The sequence below is a fragment of the Taudactylus pleione genome, unplaced genomic scaffold (assembly GCF_031769625.1).
Source record: "Taudactylus pleione unplaced genomic scaffold, aTauple2 ptg003027c, whole genome shotgun sequence".
Classification (NCBI taxonomy): domain Eukaryota; kingdom Metazoa; phylum Chordata; class Amphibia; order Anura; family Myobatrachidae; genus Taudactylus; species Taudactylus pleione.
Window position 1 is genome coordinate 46473 of NW_028287392.1, and position 25111 is coordinate 71583.

General features: G+C 43.6%; 1 protein-coding gene across 1 annotated transcript; it reads right to left on the minus strand.

The window, feature by feature from the left end:
* Window positions 1-23361, minus strand: LOC148430955 (protein kinase C delta type-like). Its single transcript, XM_088466402.1, has 9 exons — window positions 22968-23361; window positions 7691-7791; window positions 6672-6842; window positions 6387-6478; window positions 5490-5552; window positions 5138-5276; window positions 4424-4696; window positions 2652-3051; window positions 1-87 (listed from the first exon to the last, which is right to left on the minus strand). The coding sequence occupies exons 1-8, from the start codon at window positions 23359-23361 to the stop codon at window positions 2773-2775; spliced, it is 1512 nt and encodes a 503-aa protein (XP_088322528.1). The 3' UTR covers window positions 1-87; window positions 2652-2772.
* Between the last annotated feature and the right edge of the window lie 1750 nt (window positions 23362-25111).

The following is a 25111-nucleotide window of genomic DNA, read 5'->3' on the forward strand; positions in this document are numbered from 1 at the left end:
ATGTAAAAATACAAAAAATATAAACATGTTTTAAAAATTCTAAAAACATAAACATGTTCTTCTTTTCTTCATCATGGTTCTGAAGTGCTGTGTAATAACAAAAAAAAAAGTAAGACTTTAATGTGTGTTTTCTATGGTAAAAAACACACACACTACAGTATCTTATTCTGTTTGTTGCTGTGTGATCCTGCACTATGGATGCAGAAGGTCTCCAACATGCATTGTCATCTCCTGCCAATATGTCTTATTTCTATACCCAGCACCCTCATCATTAGATCTCTCATATTGTGACTATTCATGATATTAATTATCGGGATTCCGACCCCGATAATTAACATTCTAACTCGATGCAAGCGTGGAGACAGCTTATCCGAAAATCAGCTGTCTCCCCGAACTGTTTCACTGTTCCTTTCAGAGCAGTGAGACAAGTGCACATGCGTAACCTACAGGTCACGCATGCGCACAAGAGCCCCGTCGTCTAGAGGAAGGAGTCGGACAGGGGTGGAGGGATCCGAAAGAACCCTCTTCGCTATACGGGACTCCTTCCCATAGGAAGGAGTAGGTTGCGAGCCCGGAGCCAGAGCACTTGTCATCTAAAGATGGCGAATACTCCTGCACTCAAGCCTTGAAAATATTGTATTTTCGGAGCTTGATTAATTCTGACCCCATACTAGTGTATGGGGACAGTGGCCCATTCAGCGAGAGGAAGGTAAGCAGGAGATATCACGGATACCTTCTTGATGAATGGCCCGATAACTTAATTTCTACAATTGCAGGTGAAAATTTTCATTTTCCCCTGCTTTTATAGAAATTAAGTGATGATGAATAGGCCCCTATATGATGAAACAAGGGATGCACAGGATGTTATTGTTCATTTACTTATTTAATCAGTATGTGAGTTAATATATTCCCTATCCTGCATTACCTAATATCACATAGACAGCAGGCGCGTTACCAAATGGGATAGGCCATCCCCTTCCCCAAGTTCAGTCATACATTGTGTGGCTGCACAGTAACTGGGTATGAGATCTTCTTACACAGTAGCAAACTGATTGGTGGATGGTGCTGGTCATTCACAAGATGGAGTAGCTGGAGGTCTCCATACTTTAATTAGTGAATGTCTGAAACTATCCACTAATCAGAGTGCAGGCTGCTGTCACATGGCCTGTACAGTGCACAGACAGACAGCAAGACACCACAGGAGGGGTAAGTTATTTAATTGTTTCACCCTACAGATATGTGATCTAATTTCATAATAATTATACCAATAAACTTTTGGAAGTGGGCTCAGGGCCTGATTCAGAGCCGCTCGTAAGCGGGCGCTCGTTCGCTCCGAGTGATGTTCGCACATCTGCGCATGCATATGGGTTGTAATGCGCATGCGCCAACCAGTCAGTGCGGTCGGAAATCGTCTGCTCACAAAATAGCGAATGCCTGCTAATTTGAGTGACATGATGAGGCATTTGTGGGTGGTAACAGGGGAAGGTGCTTGAAAACTGGGAGTGGAGATCCGAACGCAGGCGTGCCATATGGTCAAAACGGGCATTTTAAGGGTGTGCATAATTAACAAAGCAGCGTCATCGACCACGTCACTTGGTTGTCTTTTAGTCTGAACTGCTCGCATGATTGCGGTAGGAAAATGCTACCAGAAGAATAGCGAGCAGTTCATACGCCTTTCGATGTACTCGATTAATCTAATAAATAGCGGAGATGACGTATGATGCGAGCGGCCAAGGGGCGTCTTTACAAAATAGCGAGCGCATGTTTTGTTCGCTCGCTCAGACATAGAGGCGTCAACAGACCGCAAAGAGCGAGCGCTCAATTTAAATAGCCAGCCCCTTTTTCTGAACGACCGTCCACAAATTCCAGCTCTGAATCAGGCCCTCAGTCCAGGGGCGTATCTATAATGGGTGCAGGCTGTGCGGGGAACATGGGCCCCTGGGTCAAAGGGGGCAACGCACTGCACACCCTGCACCCATAATATTACGTACCTCTCCAGAGTCGCACATCAGTGCGGGGGTCCTGCGCTGTAAAACGACCACGGTGGCCATTTTCCTGTTGTTTGCGCATGCGCAGTACAGGGAAAATGGCCGCCTCTGCAGTGCCCAGAGTCTATACCTCCAGCGCTGGCCGCGCACAGCTCAGTGCACTGCCGGCCGCCGGGCGGAGAGGAAGGGGCCTATGTCGGAGACTGCACACGGGCCCCCTCCTCTCTAGAAACGGCGCTGGCTCAGTCTCATAATTACTTCAGAGATCTCATTTTATATTATATTATATAGAAGGTAGATTTAAATTATATTATGCTGTATTATATTATGTATATTATATTGTGCTGCTAGAGATCTACGGTCTCATTTAGCATTATTGCAGAGATTGGTAAGGAGGGGAATATTTTACATTATAATGTCATCAGAGATATGGGGCCTGATTTTGAATTACAGAGATTGAAGTATGGGGTACTCTATATTAAAATGCCAACAGAGATCTCATGAACAACCATGGCTGTGTATGAATCTAATAATTAAGACACTTTCATAGAGGAGCTGACTATAAAAACTCAAAGTTCAATATTATCACCAGCATCAATCAACTGATTTGCTGAGTGACAGACATGAGCCCTGAGATGTATAAGTCACCCTCTTAGAATTTACCTTCTTCATCCAGCGAGAAGTCTAAACTATTCCTGCTGGGAGGTGGTGGCATAATCTGTAGAGCACATCCTCAGAGGTGACCTCAGAAGAATAGAAAAGAAAATGTGTTAAAATTATACTCTTAACTTATAAAGAGAATATACACATACAATATAAACATGAATACGAAAACCATCAGCTTAAAACCATCTCTTCGTTCCATAACCATCTTCCAGGTGTTAGGCCATCTCGCTCCATGCAGTTGGAAGGCTGGTGTTCTGGGGATGGTCCTCCAGTTGGAGCCCACATATGAGAACCCTCTGAACAGCTCCTGGTCCATTGAGCTCAGTGGTGTTATCTGAGCCTCTGCTGCTTCCATCTCCTCGATGTTACATCCTCTGGAGCTGTGTTCAATGGTGGGCTACAGGAAGAAGAGACAAATAAACATCCATGTACTCAAATCTGATTTCAAATTCATAAAAGCTAAAAGTGTTAGAAAAAAGTAAGATGTGACATGTATCTATGGATCCGCTGATAGCACAGACTAATGTAGTGTGGTTCTGCCTCTCTATAAAGGGTGCGGGGTGTGCGGTGCATATATTGTAGGCTGCAAAGTCTACTGGCGCCCAAACCATACCAGGGCCAAAAACTAGGATTTTTCACACCCGCGGGAAGGCAGTAATTTGGCCCCTCCCCCCAAAAAAAACAACAAAGAAGACATTTTTTTACGTGCAATGCATGTGCACTCCTGAAAAAATTGTGTTGTTTCATGTATTACATTACGCCACACAGTAACGCCCACAACACATTATACCACAGTAATGTCCCTTACAACATATTATGTCACACTAATGCCCCTTACACATTATGCCACAGTAATGCCCCTTAAACATTAAGCCACCTTAATACCCCTTACACATTATGCCACAGTAATGCCCCTTACACATTATGCCATAATAATACCCTCTTACACATTATGCCACAGTAATACCCTTTACACATTAACCCACCATAATGCACCTTGCACATTTATATCCCCCTTCCTTCCCCGAAGCCTCTCACCTTGTTCCCAGGATTTGAAGCCTCTCACCCTAAAATTTGGAGCTGCACGCCGCATTGGCAAGCTTGCTTTCCAGCTAAGGATTTGGGGCCACATGCCTGCATTGGCAGGCAACCGTCCACAGCCCTTGAGAGACAAACACCACCATCATTCTAATGCGATACCGGTCACGGGCAAATTAGAACTTGCAGACTGGCAGCCACTGCTGATTTGCAGCTGGCCCATGAGTTCTGATTGGCTCTCAATTGGCGCTACAAGAGAATGATTGCAGCTCTGTGTCTCTGCAGGGCAGCGGGCGGCTGCCTGCCAGTCCTGGCGTGTGGCTCCAAACCCACACTAACAGCCAGGTACCTAGGCCCCCGCTCAACAGCTTGTTCTCAGTGCCCCCAAGACCAGCGTCAAGGGCACGTGCCCCCCTAGTAGCTACCCTGACCATACACCCTGCACCCATGTTCAATACTTAGCTCTCCGGAGTTCCATGTTGGCAGTGGCTGGACTCAATATAATAATGTACATGAAATCACTTACTACATATGGGTGCAATGTGATTGCATTTATTTCACTAGCTAAATAAAGCAGGTAATGCCACAGTGATCACCATGTGGATAGGCTGAGCGATGTCCTCTCATCATAAAATGATAGTTGACTTTCATCTTTTTATTATATTTGTAAATGACCCTTATTATCTTTAAATGCATTAATTGTGCAAAACTGCTTTTTTTCCTATACTTACTGGGTCAGGGACATGTGGTGGTGGGAGTCTAAGGGCTTCCAGCGAGACCCAATCCATACGCTGGAACAAAGGATGCTGGCGGATGTTTCCGGTGACTCCCAAACGCCTGGATGGATTTTTACACAGGAGCTGCTTAATGATGTCTTTAGCCACAGCTTCTGCCTCGTGGAACCGTCTGGGATGGAAGCGACGGGTTCCGGTAATCATTTCATTAATGATGACACCAAATGAATACCAATCCACTCCAGCGTTGTACTCCTCTCCTGCCAGCATCTACCATAAGAGAGATATTATAGCACATTGTTACTCTATCATTATCTACTATATGCATGTGTCTGTGTCTCATTGGCACTAGTTCTTTGCTATTATCATCCCACCTCTGTCAGTAGGTAACACTTTGGGTAGCATTCTATTAGCTGAGTCTTTGCCGCAAATTGCTTAAAGTGGCTAAAAACGTCACAACCGTGACTAGGAATGGTCATAATGTTTTATTTGTGTGTGGTGTAACCATTTTTTTCTCCATATGGAGAGTTTTTTCTATGTTTTAGAAAAGATTTTTACATTTTATGCCTAAAAGTGATGTATACACTGTATTTTGCAGTCAAAACAAATGGCAAAAAACATTGATTAATAATGTAATAAGTGTATGTGACATCTGCCAGGCGTAAGCCGGAGCATATGCTGCTGATAGTAATAATATATTATACCCCTCACCTCTGGTGCCATATATCCAGGGGTTCCAGCGTATGCTGTGGCTGTCTGGTCACCAAAGATGTTATCGATTGCCAGGCCGAAATCAGCAATTTTCAGATGACCAGACTCTGCCATCAGGATGTTATCTGGCTTTAGGTCTCTAAAAAGAAAGATTTATAATAAATGAGAACTGTTTTGTCTAGTGAGAAATATATACTGTACATGAATTACCAGTAGTATTACAGGAGTCACATTTTGCAGACAGCGCCACCTAGTGATTACAGTGATTTCAGTTCTTACTTTAAGCATAATAAGAAAGTGCACATCACTGTGACCTGATTATGTATGAAATTGGAATTATTAGTATAATTACCGATGGATGACACCCTTAGAGTGCAGGTGTTGTACACCACATGTGATCTCAGCTGCGTAGAACCTTAAAGAGAGGAAATGACTGTAACTTGTTGACATTAGAGAAAGGTAGAAAACCTGATATTCCCACTTACCCCCTCATGTCATAACACTGCCCCTGTCACATGACACCCTATTATCACTGACACATTCTCACAACTATGCCCCCACATGATCAGCACATTGACATATATGCAAGACATTCCATGATCTAATAGGCCATATGTTAGCAGGGCTATCAAGACAATGGTGGGACCAGGTGATATATAGGGGGTGTGGTCAAATCCCCCTGAAAAAAATTAGTGGAAAATACTATGTGCACCTGCAAAGGGGGGTGTTTATCCCCCTCGACAGCTGGCCCAGGCACCCTGCCAAGCCCCTCAAACAAGTCCAGGTCCCGGTAATTAGTATCTGCTCCCCCTTCTCTCTGTGCCCCTGCATGTTATTCTATCCATACTCACATTCCACATAAAGACTTAATTAAGGTGATCAGACCGTACCTTAATGAAAAGATTACATTGAACATTTGCCATTCTCTGGAGAGGATGGCCCAGGTGTATGGGATGGGGGCATGTACATTAAAGTCTGCATTTTATTTAAGTCTAACTCATTTCAATGCAGATGTAATGCAGCTCAAAACTGAGTATTATTATCTTAAACAAGCTCTATTGATAAGGACAAGGTACCCCAGTAATGTTAGCTGCTGGGCCATCTAGCATCCCAGCTTTGGGTAAAGGTGTAGGGGTAGGAAATATTAAGGGGAATTTACAAAAGGTGTACAACCCTTATACTGTCCCTATCTGTGCACACACTGTTACAGTTCATTTCAGTACATGTCTGTTGTATTTGAGGTGCTTACGTTGCGCTGGTGATGTCCAAGCGGCCTTTCCTCTGCAGGAACTGGTATAAGTCCCCGCCACTCGCGTATTCCAGACCCAGAAATAGATGGTTCTGTTTCATTGGACACACACAATAGTCATATAATACATTTTATTAGGAGAACATGGCAACAACTCCAAGTGAGCGAACTGGCTCATAGTAACATTATTACCCAAGAAGAGATGAATCCTGTATATGTTAGATGTGTAAATATAAATAAAGAATCCCAACTAATGATCCTTGACTAATAAGAAATACACTGTACCGTGGTCTGGAAGGCAAGGTGACCATGGATGAGGAAGGCACTACCAGACGCAACCTCTAGCACCCTGCGCTCCACAAACACCAGCTCCGGGTCCTTCAATAGCAGATTTCTCTTCCTGATGACCTTCACTGCCAATCGCTGACCAGTCAGAGAGTCCTCAGCCAGCAGGACCTACAGGTGATAGAGGCATACACACACAATCATATTTCTACTTACATTTTATTACCTCCATACGCATCCAGGTAGCTCCATATCTTTAGAGGTTAGCGGTATATTGTATTTCCAGTGTCATTAAAGTAAAAAAAAATGTCATTTTTACATATTATTTGATTCTATAAGAGTAGACTGTGGATGATGTTTCTGTAAATGACAATAGTAATATGCAGTCAGCCAGCACAGGAGTAAGGCCTACCCGGCTACTTTCCTGGAATGAGAATCCAGAATATTCCCAGATTAATGATGTGACTGAGGGTAATAGTGCCATTAAGTCCTGCCCCCACTGCAGGGCCGGATTAAGGGGGGGGGGGGGTGACGGGGTGGTTGTCCCTGGGCCCCACACACGGAGGGGCCCCTACACTGGATCAGTGTGACCCTGCCGAGAACAGGTGTCCAGTGACAGTGCCGCTGCATACAGCTCAAAGTGGCTCCCGAGTCTTCTTCTCACCGGCGCCACGTGACACATTACGTTCGTGACGTCGATTGGAGGACCAGGCAGCAGCTCTGCCTGGAGGAGGTCACGCCCGCACGCCGTCACTCAGATAAGTCAGCGGCAGAGTCTTTGGGGGTAGGAGGGCAGGAGGCTTAGGGGGAAGGGGGGAAGCTCCATGTGGCTTGAAGGGGCCCCCGCAATTTAAGGGGCCCCCACAAGCCTTAATCTGGCCCTGCCACACTGCTTTATGGTGATGCTTAATGACGTACATGGAGTGACAATGATAATATATTCATGATGCCTCCTTTACTACAATGTCTGAGTCACACAGTTGTTACCTGAGTTATGTAACCACAGTCACATGACTTACCTTCCCAAAGCTGCCCTGGCCCAGTAGATGGCAGAAGGACAGCCTCTTGATGTATGTAGAGACTGTTTCTCCAGGAGCAGCTTCCTGAACACCACTTCCTCCTTAAAGGGATAAAAAAGTGAACAATGTAACATTTACTATTCAGAGTTAGGGCTCTATTTATTATCATTAGTTTTACTAAAATTAAGTGAAAAAGGGTGTTTTCACACCCTTTTCACAATATTTTAGTTTCACCTAAAGTTACTACAGGGAAATTGGAGTACAATTCGTAAAATTCTACTCCAACCCCTACGTATCACTTATTTTTAGTAATCAGATCGCATTTCCCATAATTGGAATGGGAAATGCGATTTTGTGTGCAAGTTACTAAAAATAAATTGTGAAAAATATACCTGGGGAGGCCCTGTGATAATAACGCCACCTGGAGGTGGCATTATCCAGGGTCTCCTCCGGTTACCGGACTCCTGCTCCGCTCTAACATGCAGAGCAGAGCCCGGAGACGGCCCCAGTGATCAGCTGTGTGGTCTAAACAGACCACACGCTGATACACTACAAAAAAAAAAAAGTAAATAAAAAAATGTACTTACCTGAGTCCAGGGACCGGAGTTCGGGGCTCCGGTGATGTCCTCCCTCCGGTCAGCTGGTCTCCCTTACTGCACTGCAGCCCAGTCATCAGGTGACCGGGTCCCAGTGCAGTATGGGATGTCAGCTGACCGGAGTAATATCACACTACAATCTGCATTCCCAATGCAGATTGTAGTAAATAGAGCTCTTAGAGGCACATGTAAAATGCATGTACATTATTGTATTGTATTACACCATTATGTAACTGTAATGCAGTCAGAATACTGTTGTGTACAGAGAGAGCACATAAACTCAGCCATACAGAGGAAAGTGGGTCATCAATTGCTACTGTTGGAAAAATGGTCAGAGATGGGCTGTGGAGGGGTATTTGCACCTCAGGCTGGTGTCATATTGCATCACCTTGTGCCGGTCAGTTGCTTAATATTATTTGTATAATAGCTGGATGGGCTCACCATCAGTGTATCTGGGATATCCTCAGTGGGCCCCATTGCTTAACAATTTAATTGGCTAATATTTTACAAATATGACCCCAAAATTGTTGATTTTTTTTTTAAATGATCAAATTATGTAAATAACTATTTACACCTGATTTGGTAAAACACAATTAATAAATATGTAGATTATTAATGACATTATACTGAATAAGGGTAATAGTTCTTATTTACATAATTTGATTATTTAATAAATCAATAAGTTTTGGAACAATTTAAAAGAAGAGTTTTATACAGGTAAAAAAAACTTTATAGTGATATATAGTGTGTGTGTATATAATATATATATATATATATATATATATATACATACACCATTTTTATAACTGTACAAAACATAATTTTACTTACACTTATCAGCCCTGCAAAAAGCCAGCAGCAGCAGTGAGTGGGCAATCCTGCGGGGCTGGCCAGGTGAGCAGTGCATGTAAATGGGGAGAGACCAGAATACACAGCATCCCTGAGCCCCTTGAGCTCAGGCTGCAGGAAGACTGTTTTTAAGCAGGAGACTGAGCTATTAATTTTATTATTATTATGTGGGTTAGTAATTTAATGTTATTGGATAGAGGACTTGGCTATTTATTAGTGTGGAGATATTATTATTTAATGTAATGGGGATGTGGGCTGGGCTATTAATTTATTGGTGTGGTGGGGTAATCATTTAGCAGTGGATGGGAACTGTTCATTTAATGATGAGGGATATTAATATAATAGTGGCATCTTGGCAATGTCTATTCATTTAAGGTGGGGATGAGGGATATTTATTAAATATTGATGTTATTATGGGCTTTATAGGATGGAAGGTATATTTATTTATTGGGGATGGCTACATGGGATCAACAGTGGTTATGTTTATTATGTTGGTCTCAGAATGGGAGATGTGAAATGACTGAGCAGTGAGCGCTGTATACCGTGATCACTCGCACCGCCGGTATTCTGTGCTGACTGCCCCAAGTCCTGACAATGCGCCTGTGCTGCTGCGCAGTGTGTAACTTCCCGTATCCCCATACAACTGCATGCCTGAAAACTCTCTGTAACCCTGGTTGTCTCTAGAATATGTGTTATTTATTAATGGCAATGTGAAGGCACAATTGTCCCCTGTGGGCTATATTGCACTTTATACATTATGTTGTGTAGGAATAATGTACTATAACTGTGAGGGAGGAGTGCTAGTCCCTTATTTTGCCAGGGGCCTTCGTCATATAAACTCTAGGTGGGGTCAGGTAGGTATTTGAAGACCCCATAGCAAAAGTTTGAGAAGGCCCCTATGTAGCACCCAATGGCAGTGTATTACTGGCCTCCAGGGGTACAGGGGAAACCCCTGGTGGGCCCCACTGCCCAAGGGCCTACCCTCTTCTCTAGTGCTCAGGTTCCAGAATGTACACTTGAATTATTAATTATACATATGTTAAATTATACTGCACAGAACTATGATGTATTTTCTACAATGCATTGCTGTTATTAATCTTGTACATTATCTTGCATGCATTAGCAGTATTTACTATATAGATTATTCAAGGGACCCAGACCATGCACTCTTAATGGTTAGCCAAGTCTCTGTGGAGGCTGGCCACAACCCCAAATATGGGCCCCTATCACTGCATTCCCCCGGTGGGCCCTTCATGCTCCAGTCCGAGACTGCCCAATGGTAAAAAATATAACACATATAACTTTGACAAGGTAGATCAGCCCTCCTCAGCACTGGGTCCTAAAGCAGGTGTACCCCTTGCACCTATTGTAGTTAGTAGGGATTAGCACAAGATGAGAAGTCAAGGCTAAAGCAACATGCAGGGCTGGCACGAGGCATGTTCAACCATTGCAGTCAAACAGGGGCGCCACCCCATTGAGGGCGTACCCCTGCCAATCTTCCCGATTCTCAGCGGGACAGTCCCGTTTTTTGGGCACTGCCCTGCTGTTCAACCCGCGGGCCGAAGGGTCCCGCTGGTGGTCGGGAGGTTGGACACTCCCACCGCCGCAGCTGTGCCGGCCCCATAGAAAAGTAATGGACAATTCAGTGCAGGAAGAGGGCTGGGGGCAGCCCAGCTACTGAACGAGTGCTGGGCTTGCCCCCGGCCTGACGTTAAATGGGAGAAGTGCCATACAGGCACGTCCCCAATTAGTGTCACTTAGGGGGCATGGTCTATGATAATTAGGCCATGCCTCCTTTTTGGGCGCTCACGACTTCACCGAGCGCAGGGTGAGGGGCATCGTATTCCCTCTCCACACAGGGCGTGACACCTCCTCGAGCCGGCCCTGGTAACATGCAATAGTATGTGGAGTTGCAGCAACTCAAGTTGGAGCATATTACAGTAAACAGACCTAAATACATAAAAAACGCTATAAAGTATTCAGTTATACCCCATGTATTTCATTAATGTAGAGGTCAGATTGTATGCTGTGCTCCATTTTGTTGTGGCTAAAGGGTATTGACATTTAAAATACTCCCTGGAACTACAATGAAACATCTTACAATGGAATTGTTTCCTCTATGAGTAACAAGTAGATATAGCTTATTAGGAGCATCTCCACATAATTGTGGGCTATGCAGGGATTGTGCATATGTGTAAATACACCTGTATATTCAGGAGGATCTCTTGCACCAGGGAAAGGGCTGACACAAGTGAGAACTGAAAATAATGACATCTATGACGCCAAGCATACAGATTGTAGCAGTCCAGTCACAAGGATGCATACAACTCAGCGTGTGGGTGATATCTGTATTTAGGGCCTGATTCATTATAGATCGCTATTGCGATCGTAGCTGTGATAATGCATGCAGTTCTGCTGCGAAATATGCTAATGTTTGCAACCACTCAGCCAGCATAGAGACGCCCACTACCGCTTTCTCACATCCATAATACCTCTCAGTCCTGCGTATAAATCGGTAACAATGAGTAACATCAGCCCCTCACACAGAATTACAGCAGGTCTGACCTATCAAATTTTGCAATCGATAGAGGTTTTTAGCATAATCACGGCCAAGGTTATGGGCCTACCCTCCACATCCAGGTAACCTCTTTAGGGTAGGTCCCTAACATACTAGGGGTCAAATCCAGAGCGCAGGACACCCCCAAACTAGCCCAGTTAAGCCACCCTAGGGCACTGCCATAATAGGAAAAGTGAAGTGTAAAAGAAATAGTTAAGAGCAGCCACAGCTGCATATATATATATATATATATTCAGGGTGTGCAGTCCAGGAACCTTTCCTATATACTGAATCTTTCCTGTCTCAGGAATTGCAGGTTCCGTTGCATGCAGTGAGTACTCAGGCTGCATATGTCGTCACAGTAGCTAATGTATGCACACCCATGTAATGGCGTTCAAACGGACAGGCACACCTGGGTTTCTCTTACCACTCCCTCGTCACCACCCCCAAACACTGACATCCCATCACTCACTCTGCGATGGCTTTCTATCTGCGTGTGTAAATGCAATGCTAACCTTCACATGCGCACTGCGGTGCATACACATGCGCAGTATGCACCATTGACCGATATGCGTATGCAGTTGCAATTGCGATCCATGCTGTTTCAGGCCCTTAGTTCCATATATGCAATGCTGGAGCTATTATGGCCAACTCGCATTGCACTCTGCATTTAAAACCAGACACATGATCATTACCCAGCTGCATGCAGTCAGCTGTTATCATGCTAAGATTATGGTTTTACAGATGCAGCAAAGTTTGTTGCAGCAAACAGAATGTATTATGCTATTTATTCATATAACCCGGGTTACTGACAGCTTAACTCAGACCCTCCAACGCATACTTGTCTACTCTCCCGGAACTCTCCCGATAATCGGGTGCTGCTCCTGGCACCCCGCAAGACTAGGCAAGTCCCCCGGAATGGCCTCCGGCACCTCGCAAACCCACGAAAGTGGGCAGTCCGGGGGTGCGATGATGCGATTCTCATCGTCATCGTAGCCCCGCCCCCTGCCTTATAATGCCAGTAATATTAGCATTCTAAAGCGTGGGGGTTGGGGCCACTATGATGCAATCGCGTTGCCACACCCCCGCTCCGCCTACCTAAACCGCCCCCACCCTCTGCTGGACGGACCTGGAAGCCCCCTCCCGAAGCCCCCTGCAGAAAAGTCGGTAAGTATGCTCCAAAGTGACCATTCCATTAGGAATAAAATGCTCTGCTCCTGGACTTCCCTCTTAATTTATGATTACAGACACCTGTGCTGAAACACCTGTCTCATCAATTACCTAGTTCAGCACAGGTGACTGCAATCATACATTAGGTGGGACCCCAGGAGCAGAGCATTTTGTATCTAATGGAATAGGTCATGTTAACTATGATTCAAGATATCAGAGATTTAGTTGTGACAAACCATTTACTGCACTAAATCCTGCCCCATATGTAAATAACTGGATAAAACCACATACTCTTCAGTAGTAAACATATACCTATTGTAGTCAGCTGTAAGGTGCCCATGCAGGAGAGCACAATCTCTTTCTCATAGTAATTATGCCTGCTGCCCCTTTACATTAAGCATCCTATTTCCATAGCCATGTAACAGCACTGGGTGTGGTTATCATTATCTAGTCCCCTATGCCCGATATCCCCTAACAATGCATGATAAAAGGGAAATGCTGCATTTTCCATCTAGAAGGATTAATCACCCCCTCCCTCGGACACATACAGGGGTATTCAATATGGGACCGATAAGTCCGTTTTTGCGTTAATATCGGAGGTATGACGTCATTATCGCAGGTTTTACTTTTACACCGTATTCAATTTCAGAGACATCGCATTTTTGAAAAGTCGAAGTTAAAAAACGGGGATAAGTTTTCACCATTGAATAGGTGTCGAAAAAAAGTGCAGAATTGGGGTTTAGGGGTGCAGGCTTAAAAAAAATAGCCTGCACCCTTCAGAAGGACCCCTTGAAACGATCTGTGTAAAAAAAAAAAAAAAAATCGGGACAGCCCAAAAAAAGCACTTGGAATTTGGGGGCCAAAAAAAAAATGTTGGGGAACAAAGTTGAAAATAAGCGAACTTGACTCTGGGGGGTCCCCAAGTATGCCACAGGTGTTTTTTTTCATTGCAGCTGCTTGTGCAAGTGGGTTTTTCACGATTTTTTCAAGTATGTTTAGCAACTTTAAAATATGCTGACCCCCATTTTCAAGTACCCCAAATTTGCTGGGCATAGTTATTTTTCCCAAAAAAAAATTCTAAATGCTCTTCTGCACCACCTTCTTCAAAGTCGCATTTATGCACTTGCCGCTGCTATTAGAAACCCAGACTTCCTTTAGGAGTTAAAAATGAGGGTACCCATAGTGATCCCCCATGTCTACACATCATTAGGGGGGTCCCTAGAATATTTCCCGAAAATTCCCGTTTTTGTTAACCTGTTAAAAAAATGTGTAAAAATTTAGAAAAAAAATGACATAAGGTCCCCCCCCCAAAAGCCAAACCAGCCCCAGGCTTGCCAGCCAGTGGTGGTTTCTAAAAATACGGGGAACAAAATGTGTAGGGTTCCACCGTATTTTAGAAACCAACACCAGGCTGCAGGGACAAGTGCTGGTTTTAAATATAGGGGGCAAAAACGACGTGGGGTACCCCCTATATTTAAGACCAGCACCAGATCCAACCGACCGGGGTGCAATGCCACAGCCCGGAGACCCAATCACCGGGGCTCCAGGTCCAAAGCATTACACCCCAAGTCGGTCAGCGTAAGCCGGTGATCTCGGGGGAGTCTGGGACCCCCCAAAAAAGGGTCCCCCCTCTCCCGAGCACCACAGGCTTACGCTGCAGCCTGGGGCTCATCCCCATACCCCTGGAGCGGTGGGTATGGGGGTAATAGGGGGGCCAAATAATGTAAAACTATTGTACTTTACAGTGGAACTACAAGTGCCAGCATGCCTGCCATTTTGCACTTGTGGAACTACAAGTGCCAGCAGACATGCGGCACCTGTAATTTCACTGTAAAATAAATAGTTAAAAAAAGACAAAACACACACACCGTGCCCAGTATAAGTTTATTACACACACCTACCCATTCACACATACTTACCTATACCAGAAGTTTCTGTCCCCTTGTCCAAGTAGAGATCCATGGTAGCTGGCCCTGCAAGGAAGATTTCATACTCACCTACATCCAGCGCTGGTCTCCGTAGTAGTCCATGGGATTTAAAAAAAAATAAATGAGTTACCCGATCCACGCTACTAGCTATGTGTATGTGTGTTGTCACACATACACATGGCTCCCGAATGGCCACTGCCGGCACCTCACGGGGCATTGCAGTCCCGTCAGCCAATCAGCGGCAGCGCTGACTGTAGAGCGCCCGCTGATTGGCTCCGGCAACTGACAGTTCCCACGTGGTGTGACTCGACCACGTGGGAACTGTCAGTAGCTGGAGCCTATCAGCGGCAGCGCTACAGTCAGCGCTGCCGCTGATTGGCTGATGGGACTGCAATGCCCCGTGAGGTGCCGGCAGTGGCCATTCGGGAGCTATGTGTATGTGTGAGAACACACATACACATAGCTAGTAGCGTGGATCGGGTAACTCATTTATTTTTTTTTAAATCCCATGGACTACTACGGAGACCAGCGCTGGATGTAGGTGAGTATGAAATCTTCCTTGCAGGGCCAGCTACCATGGATCTCTACTTGGACAAGGGGACAGAAACTTCTGGTATAGGTAAGTATGTGTGAATGGGTAGGTGTGTGTAATAAACTTATACTAATCACGGTGTGTGTGTTTTGTCTTTTTTTAACTATTTATTTTACAGTGAAATTACAGGTGCCGCATGTCTGCTGGCACTTGTAGTTCCACAAGTGCAAAATGGCAGGCATGCTGGCACTTGTAGTTCCACTGTAAAGTACAATAGTCTTACATTATTTGGCCCCCCTATTACCCCCAAACCCACCGCTCCAGGGGTATGGGGATGAGCCCCAGGCTTCAGCGTAAGCCTGTGGTGCTCGGGAGAGGGGGGACCCTTTTTTGGGGGGTCCCCGACTCCCCCGAGATCACCGGCTTGCGCTGACCGACTTGGGGTGTAATGCTTTGGACCTGGAGCCCCGGTGTTTGGGTCTCCGGGCTGTGGCATTGCACCCCGGTCGGTTGGGTCTGGTGCTGGTCTTAAATATAGGGGGTACCCCACGTCGTTTTTGCCCCCTATATTTAAAACCAACACTTGTCCCTGCAGTCTGGTGTTGGTTTCTAAATACGGTGGAACCCTACACATTTTGATCCCCGTATTTTTAGAAACCACCACTGGCTGGCAAGCCTGGGGCTGGTTTAGCTACTGGAGGGGGACATTATGTCATTTTTTTTCTAAATTTTTACAGATTTTTTTTACAGGTTAACAAAAATGGGAATTTTCGGGAAATATTCTAGGGACCCCCCTAATGATGTCTAGATATGGGGGATCACTTAGGGTACCCCCATTTTTAACTACTGAAGGAAGTTGGGGTTTCTAATAGCCGCGACAGGAAAAAACACCTGGCAAAGCTATTTAAAAACACGACTTTCTTTTGCAGGCAAAAACGGGGTTACCCATAGTGATCCCCCATGTCTGGACATCATTAGGGGTCCCAGGCATATTTCCCGAAAATTCCCGTTTTTTTCCTTAAATGGGGTCAAGTGGCATTTTTAAAAAAAACAGGGATAATTTTTCAAATCACTATAGCAAGTGAAAAAAATGCAGAATAGGGGTTTGGGGGTGTAGGCTTATAAAAAATAGCCTGTAGTTTTGGGAATGTCCCCTTAAAAGGAAATGTTAAAAAAAAATGTCCCCATAAAATCGGGACACCATTACAAAAAAAAAAAAATTTGGGGGGGTTAAAAAAAAAAAAATTATGTAAAAAAATTACCAAACTAACGAAATTATTTCTGGTGGGGTCCCCAAGTATGGGGCAGGTGTTTTATTCATTGCGCAAAGTAGCGGCAGGTGCACAAATGCAGAATTTTTAATAAACTTACTTTAGGGACATCAAAATATGCTAGTACCCATTTTCATGTACCCCAAATTTGATGGGACCACTTAAAAAAATGAAAAAAATAACCTAAGTGCTCTTCTGCAACACTTCTTCAATGTTGGGAAAAAAACACCTGCTGCGGCTATTTAAATCCCCGACTTTCATTTAAAGGCTAAAACGGGGGTACCCATAGTGATCCCCCATGTTTTTACAACTTTAGGGGGGTCTTACAAATTTTTTATGGAAAAAATCGTAACTTTACGCAAATCCAACTTCGGAGGTTCCCGTTTTCGATAATTTTATATTGAATATGGGGATAAGCGGGAGCGCGCCCGATACTTTAACGCAGAAAAAAACTCCGATATGAAACGTTAACTTCGGCAGTGAAGTTAACGTTTCATATTGAATACCCCTCTTAGAGGGGTATTCAATATGAAAGGTTAACTTCCCTGGCAAAGTTAACATTTCATATCGGAGTTTTTTTCTGCGTGAAGGTATGGTGCGCGCTCCCGCTTATCCCCGTATTCAAAATAAAATTAACGAAAACGGGAAACTCCCAAGTTGGATTTGCGTAAAGTTACGAATTTTTCCTTAAAATAATTGTAAGACCCCCCTAAAGTTGTAAAAACATGGGGGAACACTATGGGTACCCCCGTTTTAGCCATTAGTTGAAAGTCGGGGATTTAAATAGCCGCAGCAGGAGTTTTTTTCCAGACATTGAAGAAGTGATGCAGAAGAGCACTTACGTTATATTTTTTCATTTTTTTAAGTTGTCCCATCAAATTTGGGGTACATGAAAATGGGTACTAGCAAATTTTGGTGTCCCTAAAGTAATTGTTTTAAAATTCTGCATTTGTGCACCTGCCGCTATAAATCTATTCTAGAAAACACCTGCCGCATACTTGCAGAATAGCCCTGAACCTATTTCCCAATTGTTTCCCTTTTTTTTTTTTTGCAACCCAATTTTTAAATTCATTTTTTGGGGTGTCCCTGTTTTTTTTTTTTTAACTTTTTTTGACACAGTTCTTTTTTAAATGTCAATCTCAGGGGTGCAGGCTATTTTTTTTAAGCCTGCACCCCTAAACCCCAATTCTGCACTTTTTTTCGACACCTATTCAATGGTGAAAAGTTATCACCGTTTTTTATCAAAGACTTGTCAAAACTGCGATAGGTCTTTGAAATTGAATAGGGTGTAAAAGTAAAACCTGCGATAATGACTTCATCATTGCAATATTAACGCAAAAACGATGTTATCGCACCCATATTGAATACCCCTCATAGTGATTGCATTATGGCTGGTGGGGCAATTTAAGGCTAGGTGGTGCTAGGCAGCTGCAGAGGTGAAAGGACTGCAGATGAATAACATAGGGATAAATCACATACCTACAGTATAACCTAAGGCCATCAGGTTGAGGGGGAGGATATACAGATTGAGGGGACATGACAGCAGAAAAGAAGCTACAGAAGGTCACTAAGGGTATATCTTCAGTTGAGCCATGGGCAGGGCCGCCAACAGAAATCTTGCGGCCTGGTACACTGATATCTCTGGGGGCCCCCCTCGACCCCCCTCACCCACACATATCTCCCCTGCATTTCCCAAAACACGTGTTACAGCTATACATTGAACAGAGATACCCCCATATATATATTAGCTATACACTGAACAGAGATACCCCCATACATATTACAGAGACAATCAGCCTTTGTCACCCCTGTATTGCCACATACTACTGCAAGTCATATGTTGTAGAAGTAACCACATTATCATCTATAACTTGCCCAGGACCCCACGATAGACAGATAGAAAGATAGATAGATAGATAGATAGATAGATAGATAGATAGATAGATATAGGAGACAGATAGATACAGTCAGGTGCATAAATATTGGGACATTGACAGAGTTTTCATATTTTGGCCTCTATTCACCACCACAATGGCTTTGAAATGAAACAAACAAGATGTGCTTTAACTGCAGACTTTCAGATTTAATTTGAGGGTAATTACATCCAAATCAGGTGAACAGTGTAGGAATTACAACGGCTTCTATATGTGCCTCCCACTTTTTAAGGGGCCAAAAGTAATGGGACTATCAACTCAAAAGCTATTTTATCGACAGGTGTGGGCTATTCCCTCGTTATTTCATTAACAATTAAGCAGGTAAAAGGTCTGGAGTTGATTCTAGGTGTGACATTTGCATTTGGAATCAGTTGCTGTCGACTCTCAATATGAGATCCAAAGAGCTGTCACTATCAGTGAAGCAAGCCATCATTAGGCTGAAAAATCAAAACAAACCCATCAGAGAGATAGCAAAAACATTAGGTGTGGCCAAATCAACTGTTTGGAACATTCTTAAAAAGAAAGAACGCACCGGAGAGCTCAGCAACACCAAAAGATCCGGAAGACCACGGAAAACAACTGTAGTGGATCACAGAAGAATTATTTCCCTGGTGAAGAAAAACCCCTTCACAACAGTTGGCCAAATCAAGAACACTCTCCAGGAGGTAGGTGTATATGTGTCAAAGTCAACAATCAAGAGAAGACTTCACAAGAGTGTATATAGAGGGTTTACCACAAGATGTAAACCATTGGTGAGCCTCAAAAACAGGAAGACCAGATTAGAGTTTGCCAAACAACATCTAAAAAAGCCATTACAGTTCTGGAACAACATCCTATGGACAGATGAGACAAAGATCAACTTGTACCAGAGTGATGGGAAGAGAAGAGTATGGAGAAGGAAAGGAACTTCTCATGATCCAAAACATACCACCTCATCAGTGAAGCATGGTGGTGTTAGTATCATGGCGTGGGCATGTATGACTGCCAATGGAACTGGTTCCCTTGTATTTATTGATGATGTGACTGCTGACAAAAGCAGCAGAATGAATTCTGAGTGTTTCGGGCAATATTATATGCTCATATTCAGTCAAATGCTTCAGAACTCATTGGACGGCGCTTCACAGTGCAGATGGACAATGACCCAAAGCATACTGCAAAAGCAACCAAAGAGTTTTTTAAGGCTAAAAAGTGGAATGTTATGCAATGGCCAAATCAGTCCCCTGACCTGAATCCGATTGAGCATACAATTCACTTGATAAAGACAAAACTGAAACGAAAATGCCCCAAGAACAAGCAGGAACTGAAGACATTTGCAGTAGAGGTGGCAGAGCATCACCAGGGATGAAACCCAGCGTCTGGTGACGTCTATGCGTTCCAGACTTCAGGCTGTAATTGCCTGCAAAGGATTTGCAACAAAGTATAAAAAAGTAAAAGTTAGATTTAGGATTGTTTAGTTTGTCCCATTACTTTTGGCCCCTTAAAAAGTGGGAGGCACATATAGAAACCGTTGTAATTCCTACACCGTTCACCTGATTTGGATGTAATTACCCTCAAATTAAATCTGAAAGTCTGCAGTTAAAGCACATCTTGTTTGTTTCATTTCAAAGCCATTGTGGTGGTGAATAGAGGCCAAAATATGAAAAATCTGTCAATGTCCCAATATTTATGCACCTGACTGTATGAGATAGATAGTTAGATATATAGATAGATAGATAGATATGAGATAGATAGATAGATAGATAGATAGATAGATAGATATGAGATAGATAGACCATTTTAAAGCCACCCTCTGCTTATACCCATTTTTTTATATTATATATATTTGGCAGTAGCAGCACAGTGTTTTTGTTTTAAATAATATCCCATAATATTCTACATGTAAATCCAATGCAAAACTAATTAAATTAATTGATTTTGCTTACCGCATCTCACAGTTAGTGCGTGTTTCAGTCAGCTGCTGCGCTGCCATTCAGTGACTGTCAGATGCTATGGACTGGTTGGGACTGCCAGCCAGGGAAGGTCAGGTGTCATAGATAAGTGTCATAGATAGGATTCTGTAGTGTGGAGGGACTGGAGTGGAGGTGCTGCAGGGCTGCATATGGACAGTGCATATGGATTAGTTTTGCATTGGACACCATTACTGGGGGGATAGCTACTAGTGGGGGCACCATTACTGGGGGGGGGCTACTACTACTGGGGACATCATTACTGGGGGGTAGCCACTACTACTGGGGACACCATTACTGGGGGGGAGCTAATACTACTGAGGACACCATTACTGTGGGGGACTACTACTACTGGGGACACCATTACTGGGGGGCAGCTGCTACTGGGGGCACCATTACTGGGGGGGAGCTACTACTACTGGGGACACCATTACTGGGGGGGAGCCACTACTACTGAGGACACCATTACTGGGGGGGAGCTACTACTACTGGGGACACCATTACTGGGGGGGACTACTACTACTGGGGACACCATTACTGGGGGGGAGCTACTAGTACTGGGGACACCATTACTGGGGGGGACCTACTACTACTGGGGGCACCATTACTGGGGGGGAGCTACTACTCCTGGGGGCACCATTGCTCGGGAGGAGCTGCTACTACTGGGGACACCATTACTGGGGGGCTACTACTGGGGGCACTGCATCGGGAGGGTGAACCTCTACTGGGGACTACTACTGGGGGCACTATATAAGGGGCTTACTACTAGGGGACCACTACTGGGGGCACTAATTAGGGAGAACCACTACAGGGTGCCCTGTATAGGGGGATCGCTGCTGGGTCCTGCATAAGGGGGACCACTACTGGGGGCACTGAATAAGAGGAACTAATAAGGGGCTGCATAAGGGGGTCCACTACTGGGGCATTGCATACTGGGGGTACTGTATAAGGGGAACTAATGGGGGGCTGCTTAAGGGGGACCACTACTGGGGGTACTGTAAAAGGGGCACTACTATGGGCCTGCATAAGATTGACCACAACTGGGGACATTGTATACTGGGGGTACTGTATAAGGGGCACTACTGGGGTTAAGGTGCATATGCAAAGGAATGGTCAGAGTTACGATAAAGGGGTGTGTCATATTGACATGCCCCGTTTTTAAGTGACCACGCCCATTTTTCTGCCAGTTGTAGCCTTCCCAGTGCTTCTCTGGCTTGAATACATACTGCTTACCTTCCCAACATGCTCCTCCATCTCCAAATTGGAGTTTCTATAGAGGAGTGTATAAAGAGGCGCAATATGAAAAAGCTCAGGGATGAGCTATATATATATATATCTATATATATATATATATATATATATATATATAAATGCATTTTTTACAAATCTGTGTCATTATACTGCTGGGAACAGCTACAGGGACTGATTGTACAAGATCCCTCTATCCTGGTTGTTTTCAGGCTGAAAGAAGGATTTTTCTTCATATGACACTATTCTGAGATGACATTATATAAAATAAGCGTCTACACCTTTATTTAATGTTTTGATGCTTGATGAGTTGCAAAAATGTTAAAGAGCTGTAGGGAGCAATGGCTTCCGCTCTACAGTGTGATACTGTGCGAGCTGGTATTAATGGAGAAGATAATTGCGTTATCTTCTCTGGTAACACTTTGCTGTATATTGGGAATAGTACTGAAAAATGTGGTAACACTCATATCCGCATTGTTTAGTAGAAATTTGTTTGCTGAATAAAGCCCCAACTGTGATATTTTTAGGAAAAGCAACAGAGATCATTATCTACGTAAAAAAAAGACTAATAACAGACAGTCCTAGGTAGTCCCTTGAACAGCAAAGTAAATTTTTGGTATTTATTAATGCATATGTTAATCCATATAAATTAAGGTTGTTTATTGATTAGGCACATTTCATTACTGTGGTTCTTTTTCATAGAATATATGAAACTCTTTTTCTTTATATACTACACTTAAGCAAATTCTCGTTGGAATTACCACAACCCCACTAATGGCAGTATATCACCTCACTAGTGGTTGGCCTTACCCCTAAGTGGGACCCATGATTACATTCCCTTTAGGGGCAGTAGATGTAGTTTGGACCATGCTAACTTGAGCAAGCAGTTAGAGACCCAAGAGATGGAAAATAACAGATAAAGAAGACTTTTAGCCAAATTAAACACATATTTCTAATTATATTCATAATTTCAGCTGCAAATCCTAATATTGTTATACTGCATGTGATGGCCATAAATGATTACCTCAGATAATATTGAATAATTACTTCATAAAGGTTATCATATTTACCACCAGGCAAAAGGTACATAATTTGTTGGATGTGTGATTCTCATAGGAAATGGGTGTGGTAATTGTGGATAATGGGAGTGGTCTAAACTGTCCAGATTGTTTTTGTTGTTTTCTTGTAAGGTTTGTATTATTCTAGTCTACTGGTTGTCATGTCTAATATATTGATACGGCCATACCTGCTCGTTCCTGTCTCCTTCTAGAGTCACCAAAGCGAATGACCTCCCCAGATGTTTTCCTTCTCTTCCTGTCTGCAATCATTCCACTGTCTATGCCAATTTCTTCTATCTGATCCTCTCTCTTCCTCCTCTTATCACTCTTTTGGCTGGTATAATCCATAGAAAAAAATTCCTGGCTCCCATCATCAGAGCTGTTTTCCACATGCAGGCACTTCTTCCTTCCTTTCGTGCGAGACTCGGTGGAAATCCTCTTTCTGGCCTTCTTGATCGCCCAAGACTCCTCCAAACTGTCAGATATCTTTCTTTTCTTCAAAGCCATCATCTTCTTTCTTCTCTTGTAGATAGAAAACTCCTCATCCTCTGAGCTCCTGGCTTCCTCCAGATGTGACGCCATCCTGTCGACAGTCCAACTGTCTCTGACTCCCAACTGCCACTCAGAGTTTTGAAAGTAAACAGCAGCAGGTGATCATGTGACAGCAGCATGGCAGCTGATGATGGCACCAGCTATGCTTTACCAGACAGCCCATCACTATAGATGATGCCCATCTCATGTAGCTACATTGTAGCTGATACTGTTACTTCTCCTATTACAATCAATTGATGTTGACAAATGCTTGAAGTTACAAATCATGGTAATTAAAAAAAACATTAATTCATATACATTTTTGAGCTTGGAAGAGGGCCTCTGTGGCATCACTGACAAATCTCCTTGCTGGACTGACGCAGATGGTGTATCGCTTGTATCTTTTATCATGGATGCTGTTTCATGCTGACTAACTATAGAAGGCTAGCTTGTATAGTAAGGAATTTAACCTTTCAGACCTAGAAATTGAATAAATTATAGAGGCTTAAGTAGAAATACGTATCAGCAACAGCATGACGCACAGTCACAGTGTCCTCTTTAGGGCCATATTCAATTTGAAGAGAAAAGTCAGAGGTTGGACTTTTCGCCATCATCGCCGTTTTTTGCAGGGATAACGTATTGGGCATGTGCCCGCTTATCCCCGTATTCAATTTGGATCCGCAGAAAACTGGACCCGGTGGAAAGGTAAGTATCGAAAAGTGCTGTTTGTTTTTGGGGAAATCACGCTGTCACCCCCCAAAAGATGTTCTGACATGGGGAATCGCTTTGGGTACCCCCGATTTGGCCTGCTGAAGATAGTCTGGGTTTTTACATAGCCGTGGCAGGTGCATAAATGCGCCTGTGAAGAACTAGTGAAGAATAGCACTTAGCTCTTTTTGGGGAGTAAAAATAACAATGCCTATCAAATTTGGGGTACATGAAAATGGGTACAAGCTTATTTTTAAGTCCCTAAAGTTATTTTTTTAAATTCTTCAAAAATGCACCTGCCGCTACCAGCTGCATTCTAGAAAATGCACCTGCCGCTACCAGCCGCATACATGGGAAACCCCCCTGACTCATTTTTGGTAGTTTAAAACTTTTTCCCCAATATTTTTTTTTTCACCCCCAAAATGAAAGTACATTTTTTGGGGTGTCCTGAGGATTTTTTAAAAATGTTTTTTGACACAGATGACTTTTAGGGGACACTAAAAAGGCTTCAGGCTATTTTCTTTTATTCTGCACCCCAAAACCCCAATTCTGCACGTTTTTCACCATGTATTACATGGAGAAAACATATACCCATTTTTTTTACAAAGACTTTTCGCCCTGCGAAAAGTCTTTAAAATTTAATATTGGGATAATTGAAACAGGCGGAAATTACGTCATCAGCGATAAATTATTCTGCTGGCTGCACCTGAAAAACTCTTGAAAACAAAGGGTTACCCGGCAGTCATTTCTCATCCCAAGGGTCTTTTTCCTCTAATATTGATGACAACAGTTTATTTTGTAAATAGCCTATACAGTAGTTATTATATTACTCATAAACATTTGACCTTCAGTTACCAGTGGTACACGCAGGGTGGTGCTTATGAGCACCCAAAACTGTAAGACGCGAGAGCGGGTATCATATTATTAAGCCCTGGACCAATATGATGTGATTCCTTTCCTGCTAGGGAGAGGAGCCTAATGACATGGTGCCTGGACCTGTCTTCATCTACAACCCACAGCTGCTGCAAGGTATGTGTGTGTGTGTGTAATGCATATGCATGTTTGTGTTTAGATATATATGTGTGTATGTGTA

Bases quoted from the DNA above. Each gene is read 5' to 3' on its own strand.
- LOC148430955 (XM_088466402.1), bottom strand. From the start codon at position 23,361: ATGGCGTCACATCTGGAGGAAGCCAGGAGCTCAGAGGATGAGGAGTTT. The intron at 6,479-6,671 runs GTACAGTGTATT...CCAATGAAACAG, and splicing joins ACCTTGCCTTCCAGACCACG to AACCATCTATTTCTGGGTCT. The intron at 4,697-5,137 runs GTGAGGGGTATA...CTCTTATGGTAG, and splicing joins CTGGATATATGGCACCAGAG to ATGCTGGCAGGAGAGGAGTA.